This window comes from Kryptolebias marmoratus, linkage group LG6 (assembly GCF_001649575.2).
Source record: "Kryptolebias marmoratus isolate JLee-2015 linkage group LG6, ASM164957v2, whole genome shotgun sequence".
Lineage (NCBI taxonomy): Eukaryota > Metazoa > Chordata > Actinopteri > Cyprinodontiformes > Rivulidae > Kryptolebias > Kryptolebias marmoratus.
Genome location: NC_051435.1, coordinates 9,285,901 through 9,308,032, shown reverse-complemented (window position 1 = coordinate 9,308,032; position 22,132 = coordinate 9,285,901). Strand labels below are relative to the sequence as shown.

The 22,132-nt window shown below is 38.5% G+C and overlaps 2 protein-coding genes across 7 annotated transcripts in view; one reads left to right on the top strand and one right to left on the bottom strand.

The window, feature by feature from the left end:
- Positions 1-175: 175 nt before the first annotated feature.
- LOC108240422 (myc box-dependent-interacting protein 1) lies at positions 176-15,568 on the bottom strand. Of its 6 annotated transcripts, none has more exons than XM_017423880.3 (20): positions 15,224-15,568; positions 13,797-13,877; positions 13,607-13,661; positions 13,391-13,485; positions 12,507-12,602; positions 12,138-12,248; positions 11,939-12,046; positions 10,875-10,960; positions 10,680-10,755; positions 10,252-10,307; positions 9,472-9,516; positions 8,779-8,848; positions 8,371-8,493; positions 8,109-8,192; positions 6,719-6,739; positions 3,925-4,311; positions 3,303-3,401; positions 3,109-3,189; positions 2,887-2,988; positions 176-2,809 (listed from the first exon to the last, which is right to left on the bottom strand). In XM_017423880.3, exons 1-20 carry the CDS (start codon positions 15,308-15,310, stop codon positions 2,708-2,710), a joined length of 1,965 nt encoding a protein of 654 aa, XP_017279369.1. In that variant the 5' UTR covers positions 15,311-15,568; the 3' UTR covers positions 176-2,707. The 6 variants fall into 6 exon arrangements, with proteins under 6 accessions (XP_017279369.1, XP_017279370.1, XP_017279372.1 ...); XM_017423881.3 differs by having other exon boundaries at positions 11,954-12,046; XM_017423883.3 differs by lacking the exon at positions 8,109-8,192.
- Positions 15,569-17,594: 2,026 nt separating this feature from the next.
- The window catches only part of tmem198a (transmembrane protein 198a), a 30,051-nt gene continuing 25,513 nt past the window's right edge, over positions 17,595-22,132 (top strand). The window contains exon 1 of the mRNA XM_017423922.3: positions 17,595-17,993. The gene's annotated coding sequence lies outside the window, so the exon portion shown is untranslated. The remainder of the gene's footprint in view (positions 17,994-22,132) is intronic.

Sequence of the window (22,132 nt, the reverse complement as noted above, 5' to 3'; positions counted from 1 at the left end):
AGTCTGGTTCATCAGATATTTTGCTAACGCTACAGAAAAATGTACACACACCCACATGGCAGAAAAGTTATTGCCTGCCTTTGTATTCAAGTGATACTGATAAAGAATATTTAACAGATGTGTTTCCTGTCTTTTCAAGAAGGATGGATGCACAAAACAGTCTAAACCCAGAAAAGTTGATTCTATGTCATTTTTATTATTACTGGTCATTTAGGTACAGGAGAAAACTTTTTGTCATATCCCTTATCACCGGGAGAGACTGATTCATAAAGCCGAACAGAACCAGACCCAGGTAAAACACTCCAATATATACACAAAACCTAAATAAAAATATGATTGATTTACTAAAATGTGCAGGTAATTATTCTCATTTATGAGTTTTTTTAAATATGCACATCCACAGTGACTAAAATACTGAAAACCATTAAAATTCTGTGCACCTGAGTCTGGCTGCTTTAACTTTATCTCTATGAGTCCTGCCTCCCTTTAAATAACTCTGCTTGGACCACAATACCTAGCAACATTTTGAGGCACGGCAGATGGAAAACTGATAAATAGAATCAAGACAAATTCAGGGGAAAAAAAAATGTTAAAAAGAAAGGGAAAAAAATACACAATGCCCACATTGTCTCTTTTACCAAAAGTAGCCATAAAAAAGTAATAAAAAATAAAAATTTCTTTTTGCAACTGCCTCAAAAGTGACCCAAGTATCACCGTGTTAAATTAAGGGTGTTCACACAACAACACATGGAGAGTCAGCATGCTCACAGTAACTCACATACAGATATGAATGTCTTTATAGAATATGTATCTGTAATCACAGCTTGGAAAATTACACTTATACACAACAAATGCACTATAACACCTGGAACCATAATACCAGCCAGTGGAAAAAGATCCCCATATGTGTGAGTTGCTTCTGCACCATCTGAAAAACATCCTGTGAAACGGACGACCGTATCCTCAGGCAGGCGGTGATGTTGTCCAGTAACAATAGCCTATAGATAAAGATTTTTGTTCTCATAACTCATAAGCACACACATACACACATGGTTTCTCTCACACTTATTACACATTGATAACATAACGAGAATCCCTTTAAAGTCAGTGACTGAATGAACGACTGGATTAGTATTAGGCTATCTTTGTAACTATGATGAGAGCAGTAAACCTTACAGAAGTACAAAATACTCCATAACATCCTCAATTGGCAATTGCGTCGACATGGTTACATTGAGATATATGTAATCATTGCTCGGCAGCATACAAAAATAAAAGAAGTTGCTCTGGTGCATATTGTTAAACATCTGCATTTGAGTTGAACTGTTTTTCGGCACATTTTTTTTGAGTGAATGTGGCTGGCTCAGTTACTATATATTTGAGTATTGACGTATTTACTATTATACTACCAGCAGCAGCTTCTCAGTGACACTGGCTAGCTTTAGAGCAAGCCTGAAGAATGCATATTTGGAGGCATATGGGACAAAAAGACTATTCTACACAACTTTAAATAGTTTAAAAAATAATATTTTAGTAGTTACTTTTATTTGACTCTGATACACTTTAAAACCAGATTTTCTTAAAAGATTTGATTCCTGCTGTCACTTTGACTTTGCTGCTTTCTGATGCCTATTTAACTGCACATGCTTCTATTTGGACTTTAACAATATCACACTACTTGTGCCATCACAGACTCTACACAAAAAGAACAACCAAGGGCCCATTTCCCACAAGTAAACAGGTAAAAAGAGGAATGGCGTATGGGCTGGATGTGTCCTGAAGGCAATGTGTGAGGACTGGGATCACTAATCTAAGATCGTTGACATTAATCAGACAAAATGCTGTGCTGATCAGTCTGGAGGACCATTTTTAGGACAAAAAGGTTGGTTTTTTTGCAGTTTTAGGTGGCATTGTAGACGAGGGTATGATTATACATTTTCAGTGCTTTACTTTGTTGCATGAATGATTTATTTTCTATTCTAAAGATTTTAGGCTTTAAAAGTATAATTAAAATGGAAGTACACTTTCTTTCAGTTTTTTTTTTATTTCAGGACTTAATAGAAAAATAATTTGGTCCTTACCAGGTCTTGAAACTAAGTAAATAGTCTTTGATGAACAACAACACGTCACATATTACTTCACGCTCTTTTTTTATTTTACTAAGCCAAAATGCAGAAGCATTTTGTGTCCTGAAATGAACAAACAAAAACCTTTCTTAACTAAAAGAAGGTGTACTTTTTTATACTATAACTTTATAATTGAGAAGGCTTTCCTCTGCTACACTTGGCATCATGATAAGAATTTTACACAGTTCCTAATCCATCAATAGCAGTTCAAAAAATCCCACCTTAGTCAAGATGAGACATGCCATAAATACACCGCCTGAAGGTGGTTTGAGGTGTAGCCATTGCATAGGTAACTGTCTGCACATCTTATCCTGTAGGACCAGAACCAGAACTAACAGCAACAAATGGGACCTGTGGAATGGCTACATCTTTCATTTAGAAATGTTTGCAGAAATACATAGAAATGCCAAGATCCACAGTGTAGCAGACCTTAGAAATGCATGATTTCATTCAGGGCTGCGAAAAGCTCTGCTTATATGGCCAAAGTCCTTGTAAAGATACAGTATTTGGGGCAAAAGAGAGGGAAAGGTGATATAGGCAAGAGGAATAGAGAAATAACAAAGGAAGGCTGTCCTTCTCTTTCACAGCCTCTGGGTGAAGTTTTCAGGAAATACTCCTTTAGCGGCATTTTCCTTGTTTTGCTGCCAGTCATCCTGCTTAATTCCCATCAGCCAGCCATCGTCCTGAACACAAAACATGGACCTCTCAGTGCTTCTGTAACCTCATTACACATTATTATGTATTTGTGTGTGTTTAATACCTGTTCATCAGGATTGTCAAAGGTGATCACTAGCACCACATCTCCAGTCTTCATCTCCAGTTCATCCGTGTCATTGGCAGCATAGTCATGCATCACCTCAACCTTTTTAACAGAAAAGCTGACATAAATAACCTCTGCATACACAAGGTATACATTTAACACATCTCACATATATTTTGTTAGTATATCAGTGCTGTCAAAAATTCCTTTGTTTGGTTTTACCTTGAACAGGAAGCCTGGGGGCATTTCTGCAGGTTTTGATACTTCTGATGGTTCTGCTGCTGCTGCTGCTGCTGCAGGCGTCTGCAGGTGCAACAGAAAAAGAGTAATAATTTACTGAGTTGGTTATAAAGAGCAGCTCTGCCAAAGTCCATCACCTACCAAAATGTGTGACATTTTGTTCCACCTGCACTCACCTCCTCTGTCACTGCTTCTTCTGGTGTAGGTTCAGCAGGTTCAGAAGGTTCAGAAGGTTCAGCTGGTGCAGCTGGGGCAGCAGCTGATGACGACTCTCCCTGAAACCAGAAAAGCAAAGGAATGACAAATAGACATTAAAACGTGAGGAATCTGATTAATGAAAGAAGAAAGCGGTGACAAGAACAAAAGACACGACTCAGACAGCAGACAAAAAAAGACTAAATTGTAAAGTTAGAAAAAAGACAGACATATTGAGTAGACATCAATAGTCATATAATCATGACTGTTGCATAGCCATAAAGATAAAGCTTTTGCATAACATACAAAATACAGTGATTAAAAAGATTAACTGTGCGATCAAGAAGCACTTGTTTTCTACCCTTTATGAATTTATTTTCAGCTTTCCCTCTTTACCACAGTTGATGCATCCATGATTCTGGCCTAGATCCTAAATCATCCTAAATCATTCCATCTCAAGATTTCTCCATTTTTTCACTTAAGAAATACAGCATATATATTTCTTTCTTTTCTGTGCAAAAACGCATGCTCAAATCTTCTTCTCAACAGTTGATGCATCCACTATATCACCCAGATGCATCTCCTTTTTCTGTCCTTGGTTACCTGACCCTCTTTATTATCCAGCTCAGAAGCTGCTTGAGTGGTGTCCTCCTCAGCTGCATCAGCTGGAGCCTCATCAGATGGTGTTTCGTCTGAGGAAGGCTCCTCCTTGACTGGTTGTTCTGTGTCATCGGCCCAGCCCTCCTGGGCTTCAGCCTCAGGGTCGTAATGAACCGGTTGATTCGCATCATCTCCCCATTCCTCCTGGGCTTCAGCCACAGGGTCGTAGTGGGCTGCTTCGGTTCCATCGTCCTCCCAGCTCTCTGTGGCAGCTGCTATGGGGTCATAGCGAACAGGCTGTGTACCATCATCCCCCCAGGCTTCGGCAGCAGCCGCGACAGGATCATAATGCTTCTGGGTTTTTTCTTCCCTGGCACCATTGTCCTCATGCTGAAGGGCAAGGGTCAGTTTTCAAGCAGTCAGAAGTCAAAAGAAGTATTTTGTCCTATAGATACTACAAGGGCTTCATAAATCAAATGGATAACTGAATAACAAAGGGAAGAAAGGCAAGGTATAATGGGAAAATAATGGCAAGCTGTATAGTTACCCTTTTCAATAATCAATAGTGTCTGGGCAGTACCAGAAGAATGATTAATGTCTGAAGGCCAAGTGGGATTGTATGGCCAGTATATGAGGACAACAATAATCTTAGGACCACAGGAAAATATTTACAACAGAAAAGGTAGGAAATTATTGTTTTCTTAGAGAGAGACTAAAGATAAGTTGTTACAGCCTTGTTTTCAAAAATGTTGGCAACTGAGGAAAATACAATAAAAAAAGAGAATGCAATGATTTTTAAATCTAAACCTATTTGAAATGAAAAAGACATGGTAGTTTTGTATTTGATATCAGCAACATGTTTCAAAAAAAGCTTAGATGTTACATCAAAATTACTTTATTTTAAGTCACTGAGCAGATGCTTTTATTCAAACAAATGTTCATCCTGAAATCCTGACATAGGCCTAAAATACTAAATGCATTATGTAATGTAATGTATTAAATAATGAGTGCATTTACAAAAAAATATTATAGTCCTCATAAGTTCTGCAACTTGCATGTCTACAAAAGCAAAAGTACAGTTAAATGATGAAGTATTTGCATGTTTTGGTGCAACACCTGCAGGATTCTATTTTGATGAAATCCTTTTTCAACAAAGGTCTGCAATCTGTAGGAAATATCACAAAATGCCTCAGGAGTAAAAGAGCCTGCATAAAACCCTTTTATTTTCCCTTAAAATATATCAATAAATATGATAAGTGAGGCCCTGAACTGATAAACAACTGGACCTTTTATCCTGTAAGGGTAGGATCATATTTTCTGTCAGAAATGAAGTCGTTTTCCATGTTGACATGCAACAGTGATGAATGTCACAACTTTCCTGGAATGTGTTGCTGAAATCAAATTTTAAAAAATGTACTTTAAATAATGATATTGTGGTGTTTTATTTTTCCAACTTTCTTGGAAACATGGCTGTATGTATATTCAAAAATCAAGCAAGGGATTCAACTGTTTATAATAAACTGTAAATAACTGGCAAAAAAAGAGGTTAATACTTTTATACTTGGGATCTAAACATGGATGAGGTTTTGAAAAAAACTTTTTGAAGAATTACTTAAGTTATAACTATCCACCTCATTTCAGTATTGGATAATAGTTCTGAAATTATAACTCGAATAAAAGCCATGAAAAGATGCAGCCTGATTGAATCATCATGACCATGTTAAGACCCAATAACACTGATTTAGAGTATTAACCTTTACAAAGATATAATCAGAAAACAAATGAAAAAAAAATTAGGAAAAGGTTTTAACAGGCAGAAATACAAGAAAAGGAAAATCATCCAGAAACAAGTGTTGAATCTTTTGAGTATAATTATGGTTTACAATCCCACGGCCTTGTTCACTTGTAAAACAGAAAATAGTCTTTGTAAGACTGGAAATGTCAATTCTTGGTGAGAATTCTTTACCTTAGATTGCCCCCCTGTGATTATTGAGACACATCTTTCTTCCAGTGGTAAGAATGAATAAGGAGGTTAGTGAATTGTCAGAAGGGCTGGCTTTGAGCAAAGATTTATGAAGTTGCCCATGAGTTCTTGTTTGTTTACTAGTCAAAACCCCAAAACAATCCACAGCCAACATGAGCAACTTCACATAACTTATGTTAAAAAAATCCACCGATGTGTGTCACATGTGACCACAAAGATCACATGTAAGAGGTATATGTCTTGTCGGAGTAACATGTGAACACACAACAATGGGAAGGGAAACAAAAAGTGTGAAGGTTAATTCAGTTACAAATTATTTGACACCGTAGATATTTATAACCTGGCACTTTTTGGCATCTCTATAAAAGTCTGTGATGTCTTGTAACCAATTCTTTAAGGTCATTAAGCTCCACATTACAATGAATAATACTGACAGGCTGTAAAACTTGCATATAGACTGTTCAACACATGTAGTCAATCAAGATAATGTCAATTTGAAACTGAATTGACTCAAGCTGATTCCCAAGTTCTATTTGTGTTGCACCACAGTATCTTCAGTGTTGTTATCACATCAAACACTGCAGACAAAGACAACATACAAACAGATTTGGGACGGACAAGTGAAAGAAAATGTTCATGGAAAAGATTGTTTGTAAAAACATGAAGAATCATAAGGAGAGAAGGGGTTAGATGATGGGTCCATGAGTAGACACAAAATCTCCAAATGCTAAAAATTAAAAGCATAACATAACTATATATATAATTTGAACCATTTTAAAAAAATTTTTGTTACCATGACATACAAATGCTTACCCATGAGTCCCAGTTTGCAGGCTGCAAGAAAGGGAAAAAAAATTACCAATTAAAAAGAGATTAACAACGAAATGCTTGCTTTTTGTGCTCAAAGGAACACTTTTAGAAGCAGGCCCCATGCTCCGAAACTACAAGCCCATAAAAGTGGATCTCTAGTAGAAGAAGAATCATAACATTTGGTGAGAGCTGAAGTACTGAGCGATGAATGACCAATAAGGAGGATTTTGTTCAATAACTATTGCACATTTGACTCAGCAGTGTAGGTCTACATTCTGCAAACTGCTCTGTTTTAGTAACCAAGTAAGTCTCAATGTAGACCAGCCCTGTTTTGTCTGATGTACCAACTTTTGACAAGAAAGACAAGAAAATTAAAACAGGAATAGTCTCACACAAAGGTTTCACGATGCAGGGTCCATTATTGTCATAGCAAAACATTTTGACCAGATTTTCCTTCATTGCGCCTCCAGCTCGGTTTCACTCTTTCATCAAACAAACACTTTTTCATCCTGTGCAGCAGTGTGATAGTTGTCTCACATGCTGACAGACAACTCTTAGAACTTGAGAGATCTGGAAAAAATTTATCTGCGGTTTGCAAAAATGTGAAATAGTAACTTTTTCTTTTGGCAAGTAGTAGCTCTTTTTACTAATGGTGCCAAAAGGAATTGTCTGATCATTTTTAAAGTCATGTCCTGTCAGATAATTGTCAATAGCACCTTATCAGCCATGACGTAAGTTATAGAGCACAGAAAATGGACACAAGAGCAGAAGTCTTCTTCCAGGATGGGCTAATGGATAGCCAAACGAGTGTCTGTTTTATATTGCTTTCAGTCCTATAAAACAACTTTTTCTCAAAACCAACAAAGAATGCTACATTAGCTAATATTAAACCTCTACACTCTACACTTTGTCCAGTTGTAAAGAGAAAGAAAAAAAGAGCAGAGAAGGGCTACAGTCTGGAGTTCATGCCGTAGGTGGTTTGTGGATTCAGTGCTGAAGCAGGAAGAAGTGGTCACTAGAAGCAGGTTTCTACAGATCATCATGCCACCATCCATCTCAGGTTTGGTAGTTTTGGAAAGAAGCAGTGCAGGCAACACCTCAAACTATGTCAAACTTAAGTGATTCCATGTTTTATCCAGACTTACAAAGTTTATTTCAATCCATTTAAAGTGAAACGACAGATACAGTACATGAGCTGTTGCAGTTGTTGATTATAAAACTTTTGAGTTTTCCTGACTTTTTTGATTGACAAACAAAGTTCTTTCTGGACTTCAACGCCATGAAATGAACTTAGACTTCATCAGGATAGAGCATGGAATCTCTTGTAAAGACTGACATATCTTACAAAAAAAAGGTCTCTACAATCTCTGAGTTCATGCCACGAATCGTCCACCTGAGTGACTGAGGAGACTTTGGTTGTTGTACTGAAAGCGTCCAGATCCATGTCCAGCAGGCTGCTGACTGCAGGACTGTCAAACTGATAACAACAGGAACAGGAATGCTCATTGGCTGATTGGGTTCAACAGTGGGGAGCAGGAAACAGAATAGAATAGAATAGAATAGATTTCTAGAAGGCCAGGATTATAGGCTCTGACCTGAAAAAGGAAAAGTTAAAGGACTCTTTTACGGTTTATTGACAGCAGCTACTCACTAACCTCTGTAGGGGAGGTGACGCTGATGTCAGGAGCCGCTGCAGCATCAAACAAGCTGATGATGTTCTCTGTTTTTAGCTCCTTAGATGGGGTCACCTTAGGTGGAGGAGGCACTGCTGGTCTTAACTAGAATTCAGAGAGCAGACAAAAGGTTCAGGAGGTTTTGCTGAAGCCAGTTAGAATATTGTTTCTAGGTTCAGTTTGCAGAAAAAGCTCAAACGCATGACTGTTTTTGGTTAAGTTCAAAAAGGATTCAGTTTTTTGAAACCAAGCAAGAAGTTTCCCCTTTTAACTGGGGAAAAATCAGCAAAAATGTAACTGATAACAACTCATTTCATCTTGTCCGCCAGTAAGCCGCTTCATTAAAAATATCACCCCAGGGAAAAATAAAAGATGAGAGAGAGAGTCTACCTTGGATGGAGATTTGGGGATTGGAGGTGGTCCTCCCGGTCTGAGATTGTGGTTAGATGCCTCTTTACCGCTGAATAAATGAAATAAAGACATGGAGAGAAACAGAAAGAATGACAGAAATGCTAAAAAACATGAGAACGCACTTGCAGAAAAGGTTAATATGAGCATCGTATAAGTAAAACACAAACAGAGAAAGATTCCAAGGCATGCGCTACAAGCAGAAACTGTTATTGCAGAAGCTGTCATGCAGGAAAAGTGGGCATCTGTTCTCTTTGTTCATCTCCCATCATGCAGCAGGCTTTGTCTGTGCCTCCAGTAAATCCTCACAGGTGAGCAGTGTGAGAGCCATTTGCTCTCAAAGAGATGATGTTCTGCTGGTAAAAGCAAACTCCAGCATACACTTTAAAAATACATTATACTCTAATTTATTATTGCTCCATGCCCTTTAAGTCTCATACAGAACAAGAAGAGGCGCCTTGTGGTTGTTTTTATATAACCTTATGACTGGTGCAGAATTTAAGAAAGGCATGCAGGTTTGTTGAGCACACAACTGATGACGTGTCTGTGAAATCATTTAAACAAAAAAAAACATTGGATCCCCTAATATTTCTCAGGCTACAGGCTAACTGAGGTACGGCAGCTGAACAGAGGGCAGTTTGGACAGACAAAGAAGTGCTGTGTCACCATGATTACCTCCTGCTTGCTCCTGATGATGAGGCACCCAGGTTACCTGTCTTTCTGAAAGGGGAGGTTCAGGGGTGACTCCAGGTTAATATTTGCTCTTCCTGTTGCTTACAACCCTTGTCTTTATCAATGCCATCTCTCATTTCCATTGCTACTCACATTAAACCAAGAAAATGGGGTCAATCTTTATTGCAACTAAATCAAATTATAGAATATTTAACAAGCTCAAGTCAACTGTTGGCGTTTGATGACAAAATTTATGTGCAGCGTGACAAACTTATTTCTAAAGCTTTCTACATGCATTTTAAAGGAATAAACATTTCTTTTGTGTGGAGACATCTGGGCACTTTGAGATAAAGTAAACTCTTAAAGCTAAACACACTAAAAGGGAAATGAATGTGTTCACTGAAAATAATCTTTCTATGTAATATATTTTCATTCTCACTTCTGACACAGAGCACTGTGCTTCAAGAGCCCCTGAGCCAAGAAGTCCCAAATAACCAACATAACTCTGATTTATTCATTTGCTGGTTAAACAGAGCAGAAGTGATTTATTGAGGTTTGGAAATCCAAAATGAACTCAAAGATGTTTCATAAATAGTAATTTTATGTACACAGCTCAATTATATTTTACTAGAATTGTGAAAATAAAAAATCAGGTTCCTAAAATGTTCAGAGTATTAGTGTATTTCTCTTATGAGTGACTGATGGCTGACACAAGTTACTAATAGTTATTCAGAAGGTTTTCCTACATGATCAGAAACTGTAAATGCCTCATGTCTTACTAACCTGGCTGTGTCTGTGTCCTCCAGTTTCTCCAGAACGTCATACAAATCCTGATCCAACTGCAAAGAACACACAATGAGAGGTTAGACTTTTTTCTTTTCATTAAATAAATTAAAATTATGTTGTTTTTTCTTTATTTGACATTGAACATCTGCACTTTCTTCCTTGTGTGTGAACGGTACAATCGTTTTGCTCCATCTCATTCATATTAATGCAGAGAGTAAATCCGGTTATCAGTCTGACATAAAAGAATTATACAGGGGATACTCCACCTGCAGCCACTTTCAATGTTTGCCCTGCTGTTGCAGTACTGCCTCTGTCTAGCATTGTCAACATTTTCCATCAACTGCTACCTGATATTCTGTGTCAGTAACTTAATCCAGTCCTGCATCTAACTCCAGCAGCGCCGGAGGTCTACGGAGGAGTCTTACCCGACTCATTTCCTTGTGAAACTTCTCTTCAAAACCCGCCAAACTCTGGAAGGTGCTCACATAAAATCCAACACGACTAAAGAGAACAAAGAGGACACAGAGACGTTACTAACTGTACAATATAGCTACATTACTGCAATGCTCAGTAATTGCAATGTATTCATTGGTGTGATGATACACTGATAGAATACACACCTGTTCCAGAGTGAAGGTAACTCCTCTTGCAAGTCAAGATTGATTTCCTCAAACACTTTCTGGGCTCTTTCCAACTCCTCCTCAGCCTTAAAACACACACAGACACACACACAATTAGTCTGTATGGTGTATCCATTTGAGTTACAATAGTGCACCACTACTCGTAAGCCCTCATGTCTTTTTTATCTTATGGAGGTTTTCTACAGAGTTTAAAGGGTCTAATTTGGGCAAGAGGTGTCATGATGAGGAATAATAACAATGAAATCTGTCTTTATGTTGGAGGGGAAACTTGAGCTTTCAAAGTCAAAGTAATGTCTGTGATGAGACAGATCTGGAAAGTTTAAGAGAAAAGTGCTTGAGATGTGAAGCAGGAGCAATTTAGTTTCCCTTCAATGGTCATAGAAAGTGTAGGATCTCTGACAAAAAGTCACAGCAGGAATATCAGGAGTGCAGTATTATGAGTTTTATCAAGACATGATGGCTTAAGGAATATAATTTCTACTTGAAGCTACACATTCTTAAGAAAGACTCCAGACAGAGAAGTGAAAGTAAAGGAGGAAGGATTAAAGTGCTTGTTAATGACAGACAGTGAAAACCTGTACATGTTACTAACAAGCAGTTAGACACTGAGTACTGAATATTGATATTGAACTGCTGGCTGCATGCTTCAGTCCTTGTTGTCTACAGAGATTTGAACTGTGTCATTTGCTCACGCTGCATTTGACGTCATGAACTCAGTTGTTGCTGGGCTACAAACACAACCCTCTAATGCAATAATGGTGATATCTGGAAAAATAAATAAATAAATAAATAACTCTATGCGTCGTTCACAACTACATGTTCAATAAAACATCTTTTTTCTCTTCTTTTCATTTGTAATGATTGTTGCAACAGTTACTCAAAGTTGCTTTTACTGATCGCCTTTTCATTTTGCATTCAGAACATTATGCCATAAAAATGTTTTTAAAAAAGAAGAGAAGAGGATTAAAGACCTAAACAAATACTGCGGAGCTACCAGGACATTGCTAAAGTATACGATAATATAATGTGTTATACCCAATGACCTGAGCAGAAGGTACCTGGCTCTTGGAAAGACTGCTCTGGGCAAGGTTGTGTGCAGACAAGATACCCTGAGCCCAACCTGGAGTGGCTCGTTCCAACAAGGTGGAAGGCTGGAAGGGAGTGAACAAATCTCTATGTCAATGCCTATTTCAATTCCGTCTGTACATGTAAGCACACGTAAACAGTTCTTATTTGCTTTACCTTGGTAATTTTAATGCCCCCGTCTTTTTTCTTAGTCTTGTGTGTAGCAGCATAGTTATGTCTGGCACTGTCATAATCTACCAGCTTCCTGTCCCTCTTAGCAATACGAGCCTGAAAAGACAAAATTAAACAGGTTGTGTTGTATGCTGCCTTTATTTGCACTTTTATACTCAATTGAACAAAACCAAGCTTTTCTTCCATGTTAATAAAAAACATTTTTCACTGTAGCTGGAATATAGATGGTGCATTATGGTTAAACCTACAATAAAAAACACAACATATAGTCGCACTTGGATGGAAGCCAGGGTGCCACTGCACCGACACCTAATGCTACTAATCCTTCACTCAGGTCGTGACCGTGCAGCTTACCTTGATATCAGGAAACTGGCCCAGGTAAGTATCCATGGAGATTAAAGCATGATCAACCAACTTCTGGTGATAATCAGTCCAAAGCACATCACAGTCCTGCAGCACGGATGGACACACATAATTACACACTATTACAAAAATTATATGGCTGAACTTATTATTATTAATATATTGTTGGCAAGAGAGATCATTTGGTAAATCCAGAAGGACATAAACTGCATTGTGCACCATCATGTCTTAAAGCCGTAACTGTTAACTGGTGGCCCCTGATCCATTTCTAACAACTGGGCTCATTTCATCAGAACCGCGAAGTATACAGAAATCAGTTGCACCCCAGCTCAAAAGCAGTTAGAGACAACAGTGCCTTGGCCAGCTGGAGCGCTCTGTTACAGCACTTGATCAGCCCCAGCTCAGAGTCCCAACTTATTTTTTTCTCTAATGTCACCAAGTGCTCAAAGTGGAGATTGCAGCAGTTCTCTTCTTTTGAAATGATAAAACCCTAAATTAGTAAAATGCTGTAAAGTAACTGGTGTCATAATTTGACAATATATCAATAAAACTGAACTAACTTCAAACTGAATGTGCCAGCGGAAAGCTTTTTAAACCTGCGGCTAAATAGAACATTGGCAGGAAAACTGCTTTTCCACCCTGTGACCTTTGAACCATTGAAACTCATGCACAGGCTCATGGAGCTTTGGTTTGCCAAAATCTATACAGCAGCTACGGTGGTGTGCTGCACACTTTCAATCAACTAATGTAGTTGGTTCTGACCTCTGCATGAAAAGCAAATTATCCTTGACTCTCTCACACACAAAGACAACCTTTGAGTGCTTAAGGATCATAAAAAAACAAAACAACAACAACAACAAAAAAACATTTCTGACCTCCAGAACAGAATCCACATCATCCTTGCCGTACCAGTCCTGATCATACATGTCACCCAGACATGCCTGCAGGTTTTTGGAGGACTCGTGCATGGCTGAGATAGATAAAAAGATAGAGAAAGATAAAAACCACACACAAAAACATTAAAATCATATTAGTCAAAGTGGACACATGAGGGATTTACATGTATGTGTGAGTTAATGAGTGTGTGTTACCTTTAACTGCCTCCAGGTATGCCCTTAGATCCCTCTGGAGTTTGGAGCCTTCAGTCTGAGGGTGAAACACAGACAGGCAGCTTCAGTACATCCTAAGGTCATACTGGTATTTATCAGTTTATCAATTCTATAATCAGTTTTTTGGCAAATTAGAAATATTAGTTGGTACGCCACTGGAGCACAGACTCACATATTGTTTGTTGAAGTTGATAACCCACTCCTCAAAGGCAGCATCTTTGGTCTCATCTGCTTTGCCAAGTTTCTGTAGAACCTGTCAGCCAAACAAATAACAAGTAAACACTGTAGAAAGCCTAATACAAAGTTTCATGCAATGATCTAATGCTTTATTTTAGTTCTTGTTTTTTTATTGGCTAACAAATAAATTGCCCATTGGAACTGATAAAGTTGCCTAATTCAGCCTCTAATGCTTTTCAAACGATCACACACAGCTATGAAAGGCAGACTTGTGTGTGTGCGAAAATGAGTTCATTTGTCTGTCTGTTAGTAAAATAATTCATGAACTAAAGGACAGATTTTAATGAACACTGCCACAGCTAATAAAATTTTACAAACACAAAAATGATTGTAACTCAGTCAGTTTTACAGATATTACCCTAAGATCTGGTGTGGTACGAGGTGAGAGTTACCCCACATATTTAAGTGCTAAGACATTTCTGTCAAAAACTTTGGCATTAACTTTTGGGGTTAACTCTGTTAGCAAAATATCTCATGAACCACTGAACAGATTTTGGTGACATTCTCAACTAATTATCTTCTGGAGTAAACCAAATTCAAGATGACCGCTACAACCAACCTCATCAAACACAAAAATGACTATAATTCAGTCAAATATAGACATAATGAGCTAAAATTTGGTAAGGCAGTAAATGAGAGTCATCCCCATCACATACTTCAACTTCTAACAGACCATGCAAGATCTTTGTTTTGTGCATAAAGAGGGCAATAACTAAGAAGAAACATGACAAGGAGGGGAGCGAAAGACAATGGGTTTTTTTTCAGCACATAAAAACTGGCAGCAAATAGCCAGCCTGCATAATATATACCATGTCATAAACTTGTTTACAAAGATATTATGCACATAGGCTTTATTATATCTGAGCTGTCAATATTTATCGTTTTGTTTAGTCTTGAAGGCTGACAAACAGCGCCCCCTCGCATCTATTTGACGCAACGTCCAGGTGCTTGAACTCAAAGGCCTCCTATCTGCCACTTAATGCAGCAGCCATAGTTGTTTAATACAGTAACGGCGCATGGAGAGCAGGAGAGGAAGCTTTAGTCAGAAAGGAGACATACAGCAGGTTAGATAGGGTCGAAAACAGCAGGAACGTCAGGCTGCGGTCTAAGTGGGCCTCTCTGTACTGTATCTCGTTACAGTGTGGACGTGTCCGCCGTAGGACGCTGTCTTAGAACGGGATGTATCCAAAGTGGGCATCTCCAAACACAATATCCCTTGCTCTTATGATGATGTCGTGATGCGACACTGCGCCTCAGCGGAGGATGCGGCAGCGCTGCTCCGCGGCCTGAACCGTCCTTCTCCCCCCTCCTCCCCCAACACCTCCCCCTTACACGAACAGGGAACGGAGAGCAGCATCTTACCTTCTCCTGGGCCCTGGTGAGCTTTTTCTGAACGTTGCTGGCCACTTTCCCAGCCGTCAGCCCCTTCCCCAAATTCAGCTCAGCCATCTTGTAGCGTAGATGGAGTCTTTGGATGCAGGAGGGAAGGAAATTGATCGATTAATCGCTACGGCGACCGCTGAGGAAAATGCATCAATGTCCCGGGGAGGAAATGAGAATGATGAATCCAGAAGTGTGATGCTGATGTCCTGTGTTTATGCGAGGCTGTGTGCGCGTGTGCGTGTGTGGAAAGCTAGGTTGTAACCTGTTCTCTAATGTTGGGCTGCTGTACGTGTGTGCGCGTGCCTGACGGAGGAGGAGGATGCTGAGAGCTGATCTTAAAGGCACAGATGCTCGCATGAAAAGCCTGAGCAACTGTGCAAATAAATGAAACGGAGAAGCACAACAGGAAGTTGGGACTTTAAAACAATATATTCTGCTACAAATTATGTATTTATTCTTTTTTATTATTATTATTTTAACCCAGGCTTAAAGAACGTGAACATGAGCTCTATGCTGTATTTTCTCTGGGTTGCTTTAGTTTCTTCGTAATGTTTAGTGTGAGCTTTAAAACTTCCCCTCTTCAGTCAACTATAACTTATGTAACATGAAGCATCATAAAAAGGTCGTTTTATGAAGCAGGCTATCCCCAAACAACAGCTCAGATGGAAAACAAGTCAGAAATAAACACATTAAATTATCTAAAAAAATAATACTTAAAGTCAATTTTATTTATGATTCAATCTACAAAAAAATAGATCAACGGTAGAATGAGGTAGAATAAAAATTACAGCCCAGTACGTACCCTGAAAGTACCCGGTAGGTACCAGTTACTACCCTGTATGTATCTGGTACTTACCACGTACGTACCCTTTCAATACAAAGTAGCTGATAAGTGCCAGTTTATACTAGTATATACCTGGTACTTACTTGGTACTTACCTTGTTTGTACCTACCTTGTACATACTTATGTTCCAACTTCCAGGTAAGTATCAGGTATTATCTAGCAACCATAAGGTATGTACCTTGTAAGAACCAGTTACTTCCCGGTAAGTGCCAAGTACATGCCCTATAAGTACTATGTTTGAATGTATTAGTTACTTGGTACTTACCTAGTATGTACCGGTACATACTTGGTACTTACGTTCTTAAGTACCCAGTGTCTTCAAGGAATGTACCCAGTAAGAACCAGGAATTGCTTAGTAAGTACCAGTAATAAGTATCAGGTATGTACTCAGTAAGTATCAGTTACTACCCAGTAAGTACCAAGGCTGTATTTTGTATTTGTACCAGAGTGGATGTTTATTTTCGATGTGACAACACACTGATGTCCGTCAGATAAAAAGTGAGTCCCAACACCTCAACAGCAGATTGTTGTTTGTTTGTTTGTTTGTTTGTTTTAGTTTGTTGTTTTAGTTTTTTTTTTATCTCAGCTGTATTAACACTGAAACCTGTTCACCCATTCTAACTGCAAGAAATTTAACGTGGTTCTCGATTACTCTCCATGAGGGGGCGCTATTAGCACATGTCTTGTGTTCACATTCATGCAGCAACTTCACGGTTTGAGCGAATTTTGTTTCGCTTCTTTTAACGTGTTTATGGGGTTTTTTTCTTTTCCTTTTGCAAAATATCTTTCAGAAGCTCGGAAATGACTGTGACTCTGCAGACATGTGAACACCGACTGGGCTGCTTTGAGAGAGGTTGTTTGTGAAGGGAGAGGTCTTCATCTTAAAATGACCCTTTATTTGGTGTGTAAATGCATAAAAGAACAACCCGTCCTGTTATTTTTAGGTCTTTAGAGGAACAAAACGATTTCAGAAAGAACATTTTCCCACTTACAGAAGTGGATTTGTGCTGACTGGGAGCTCTCCGAGGTGCTGAACTGACGCAGCTCTGCAAATAATAGCCTGGTTCTTTTGGCACATTGTAGAGTCTAATTATATGTCTTATGCGCAACAGAGCACGAGAAGATGCTGGAGACAACCCTTAATAGCACATGAGAAGAAAAATGTGTGAAAGCTGGTGTTGCAATCTAAGAAAACAACAACAATAAACTATGTTCCTGTTACAAATAAATATGCATTATTCTCTTCATTAAAACATTATTATGTCTTTTTTTTTTTTTCCATGCTTTTTCATTTCAACATTCTTTCCCCATTTGCGATCAGCTGCTTAATTGTCTCTTTTTTTAGCTTTCTCACTTTCTCGTTTTTCCCAGTTATCTCATTCCCCCCAACTCCCCGTCTCTCTATCCTCCCCGACAATAACAACATTTGGCCACGAGTCACCAAACCCATTCGTTCCCATGAATAGATCCCATCCTCCTCCTCCCCCTCTCGGGCTGTGGGAATGGTTTAACCCGCTGAGGGGGAGAAGGACTGGGCGCACAAAGGAAGTGCACATTCTGATCTTTTTGAAGGGAGATAATTGGGCGCATGATGTAAACATGGAATAAAAAAAAAAAATCGGAAGGCAGCATTCCCATTTTCCCTACCATTACACTTATCCATTAAGGTATTTTAATAATATATGAGGTGTTGGCTACAAACTGCGTGTCTGTCTGTCATACAACGGGAGGCAGTGAGTGGAGCAGAGGAGAGGAGTTCAGCTTTGTTTCATCCTCGCTCCGGGGTTTTCTGGAGTTGCTCGCTGATGTTGGGTTATTCAAACTGACCAAGTCGACGACAGAAGGTTTTCTGGAGCTTCTGGACTCAAAAAATGTCAAAGGAAGAACAGCATGTTCTGATCTGATGTGAGTAAAAACGTCTTTGTTTACATTTCATGACAGTTATTTTATGACAAATGAAGAATAAAAGTGCATCGTTTGGGTTTTTCCTTTCCACACATCACCTACATTTCTTTAAAACGGCTGCAGAACCAGGTTTTTGTTGCCCACATGCCAATCAGTGTAAGTGCCTTTGGACATGGAAGACACATGGAGCGCAGCCTCTGCTCTGCTATTGTTTTCCTTCTATTGTTTTCCTTCTATTGTTTTCAAACCGCTGCTTCAGAGAACATTTGGTGCTCTCACACACGACCCTAGACCCCTCACAGGTCTCAGATCAGTGACAGTCACATGGATCCTGCATGCTGTGTGGGAATAAATAATGTAAATGACTAAACTATGAATTTGACACCACTGTGTATAACTGGGATAGACAGCCCATAGGACTCAAATTAATCCAGTCAAGTCATGTTCCATCTATCTATCTATCTATCTATCTATCTATCTATCTATCTATCTATCTATCTATCTATCTATCTATCTATCTATCTATCTATCTATCTATCTATCTATCTATCTATCTATCTATCTATCTATCTATCTATCTATCTATCTATCTATCTATCTATCTATCTATGATAGTTCACAAAAAAAACAGTTAATTACAGGCTGAAATTCTGTCTTGTTCAGTATGGTCTTTGTTTACATCACAGGTCGCTTTTCTGAAAATGGCCTGACTAAATGTATCACCAGTAAACAATTAGACTTGAACAAAGTGAGCTTATCTGCTTCAGCTCTAAATATGTGTGCAAGTCAGTGTTTTGTTTGCTGTAAAGCTTGTGTGCACAACTGTCCATAAGGTGCAAGAGGAAATCCAAAAATGGGGGGAAAAGTAAGGAGTATATTATTGTGATAGTCAACCCACATTCAATAAAGTATAATTTTACTTTCATTTGGCTTTTATGAGCTCAAGAGCCCCTTTAAAATGATAAGCCACTTAGTCTTCCCTAAGCACAGAGATGATTGTGTTGCATCTATTATAAATGATAAAATAGTATTAGTAAGTGGAAATCATTGGCGATAAGACAGAATTGAAGACTGCGCAGTGAGTGAATAAAGAAAGCTGAATGTGTGTATGCCACAAGCACACTTAAGATTAAGAACTGTGGTTTATTCACCTGCCATATGCTTTTGTTTTGAAATGATGCATTAGCGAGGGCGCGGGTGTCTGCCCACAGACATTCTTACACTGAAAGCTATTAAATGGCTTTAATAAGACTCTCCCTCAGTTAGTGATTCATTTCCTGGGCAGAAGTTTGTGTTCAAACAGATGACCCTGAGAGAATGAAATAGATTAAAGAATCAATACTGAAACATTGAAACATGCAGTTGGATTAGTGGCTAGTTTTTATTGTCATATTACCTTCAGTTCACAATAAACAAAGCTGGTCACACTTCTACTTCACCAGAGCTCAGCTTTAAGTCTCCCAATGGATCCCTTTAGTAAGAGATTTGGAGTAAACTGAACATCTGTAATGTTTACTTTTAGTTTTGATGGCATACTAATGATCCTTTAGGCAATTATCCTGTCAGAATGCAACAGTACACGCTCCACTTTAGTTGACATGTCTTTAAGTGCCTTCTGCTCTTTGTCGATTTTAAAAGAAAGGCAGCTGTTGATATTGCTTTTCAGTAACAGTGTCACATAATGATTGTCCAGGCCTATTTTACAAAACGGAATAAGGTGCAGAGACTGGAGTGACGACACATTCATCCCCAATGAACACCCCATATGGTCCTTCTCTGAGAGTTATATAACCATAACCAAGAGCCAACCAGTTTTCAGACTTGGGACTGTGGCCAAAGCGACAGGCTCGATTGATGATGAGTCTGGACAGATCTGAAAGAGCTGTGTCCTTATGGCATCTCTTCTCTCTCTTTTGTATCAAAAGTGTTAAAATAGAGGAATGTCTTTGTTTGGAGTCTGGGTTTCAAAAATGAAAGCAGCAAAGGAGGGTAAGATTTAGCCTCACATAATGGAAAGCAATCCTTCTAGTATTTAATCAGCAATAACATATTTTTCACTTATAAACACTATCTTTAAATGTGAGGTAAAAACGGTTATCACTGAACCAAAGGACCCAAGTCATGGATTGCCCATGTTGCTGTGATGAAGTGTTATATAAGTGTGGTGAACACAAGCCAAGAACATTGAAACAGAGAACAGAAATCACTACAGGGACTCTTCTGTCTAGCCTACAACATGCAGCCTCAGTGTTTTCCTTTGTTATGTTTGGAGGAGAAGGTTAGAGAGGGTAAAACATCATTGTGAGTGTACATCGGGAGTTATAAGCTCAATGGACATGAAAAGTAAGAAGTAAAACAGAGTTTATTATACAATCTAATTAAAAAACAAGAGTGATCAGTGTGGGGTAGTGGAAACAAAGGAAGAAGAGGAAATTTAAACCAGAATGGAATGAGGGAAAGGGTAATTAAAGGTAATGTCAATCCCAATTCCATTAACAGTGATGTTTTCCCCTCTGCCCTTTTTATTTAAACCCACACACACACATAGACCACAAGCTGGTGTGAAGTTGTTGTCAGATATGTTTATGTGTTCACCAGCATGCTGTCTGTGATTCTTTCAAATTATAAGAGCCCCTCAGGCAGAAAACTGTACGTACGTCCATACAGCATCAGAGCGATGTCAACTGTGTCACATTGGAAGCCTCTAGTTTCAAACCACTCATTCGACTCGCAGCATGTAAGAGCCCTCTGGCAATGCAGCGTACTATGTGAATATTTGTGTTTGGCTGTCATGTTGTAGCTGGAAGAATCTTTACATACCATCAGAGTAGACACATCAGTGCCTATCTCAGTTTTAATGCAGCAGTGTAAATCTAGCCAAAGACCCTGTGCAGTGTTTGAACATTTATATTGTGTGAAGAATACATGTTTGTGCCACTCAAGCAAAATTTACCACACAGAGAAAAAGGGGGTAAAAACAAAGATTTTATGGTTGAATGCAGTTTTTCAGGAGAGAGAGAGAGAGAGAGAGAGAGCAGCACAGTTAATAGAAACAGTGGGAGATACAAAATGAGGCTTTCTTCAGAGGAAGTGTGTTTGTGGATGTGTTGCCCAACAGAATGGCTTCAAGCCTCTAGTTGTTCACACCATTACAGAAGAAACATATTGTCTGTGTTCCGCTGCTGGAAAGAAATTAAATTTCTTTCACTCAAGTTTTCTGCTTCTGTAGTGCAGAATGTAATGTCTTTAATAGGGTTGGGAGTCTTTACACACAATTAGGTCCATTCAAAGTCATTTCTTATTTCAAGAAATATTTTAAAAGGAGTATGAAGTTCATTATCTATTCAAATCTACTGAACTCAAAAAAGCAGGAGTACAGGCTTGAAAGCAGTCTACAGTGTATAGTTCACTAGATTACCAAACATTTATGGTTGAATAAAGTTAGCAGGCTTACTTTTTAAAACTCAGTAACTGTTGACACATTTTTTTCCTCAAAAAGAGTCCAATAATGTCTTTTTACCTTAGCATATAGGAAATGACGGCATTTGTATGCTGAAAGGACATCTGCCACAGCTTTTATATTATTGTACATAAACTAAAATGTTGGCAGGGTGTGTACATATACCATGTGCTTTTGTAAATGTGTGTGAAACTGTGATCATAAGTACTGCAGCATTTGTTGTAACTCTGGTTTGTCTAGATGCTTGTCTTAAGTAATGGAATTTCTGCATAAAACTGAGATTTTCTGATTTTTTACCTTTGTGTTTGTGTAAAGATGAGGTGTAGGTTTCTCTATAACACTTGCAGAATAGTATGGCAAGTTTTAGTCAAACGGCTGTACTGAAATTATTTTCATATATAGTGGAGGAAGGAACTAAATGCAGGTTTAGAAGGAGGCAAGTTTAGCATCTAAAACAAAGTTCAATAACTAAATAGGTATACAAAAAGTCCAAAATGCAAAACTAGACTGTGATAAGGAACATACCTAAGTTAATATGAATCAGTAATTTCTCTCAGAGGATGAATAAAGTATCCACCCATCTATCTATGACCGGTGATGAATATGAACAAGCAGGAGGATCTGACAGCTGACTGAGAAACTAAGGAGAATATAAACACTGGGTGGGGTGATTGGTGAA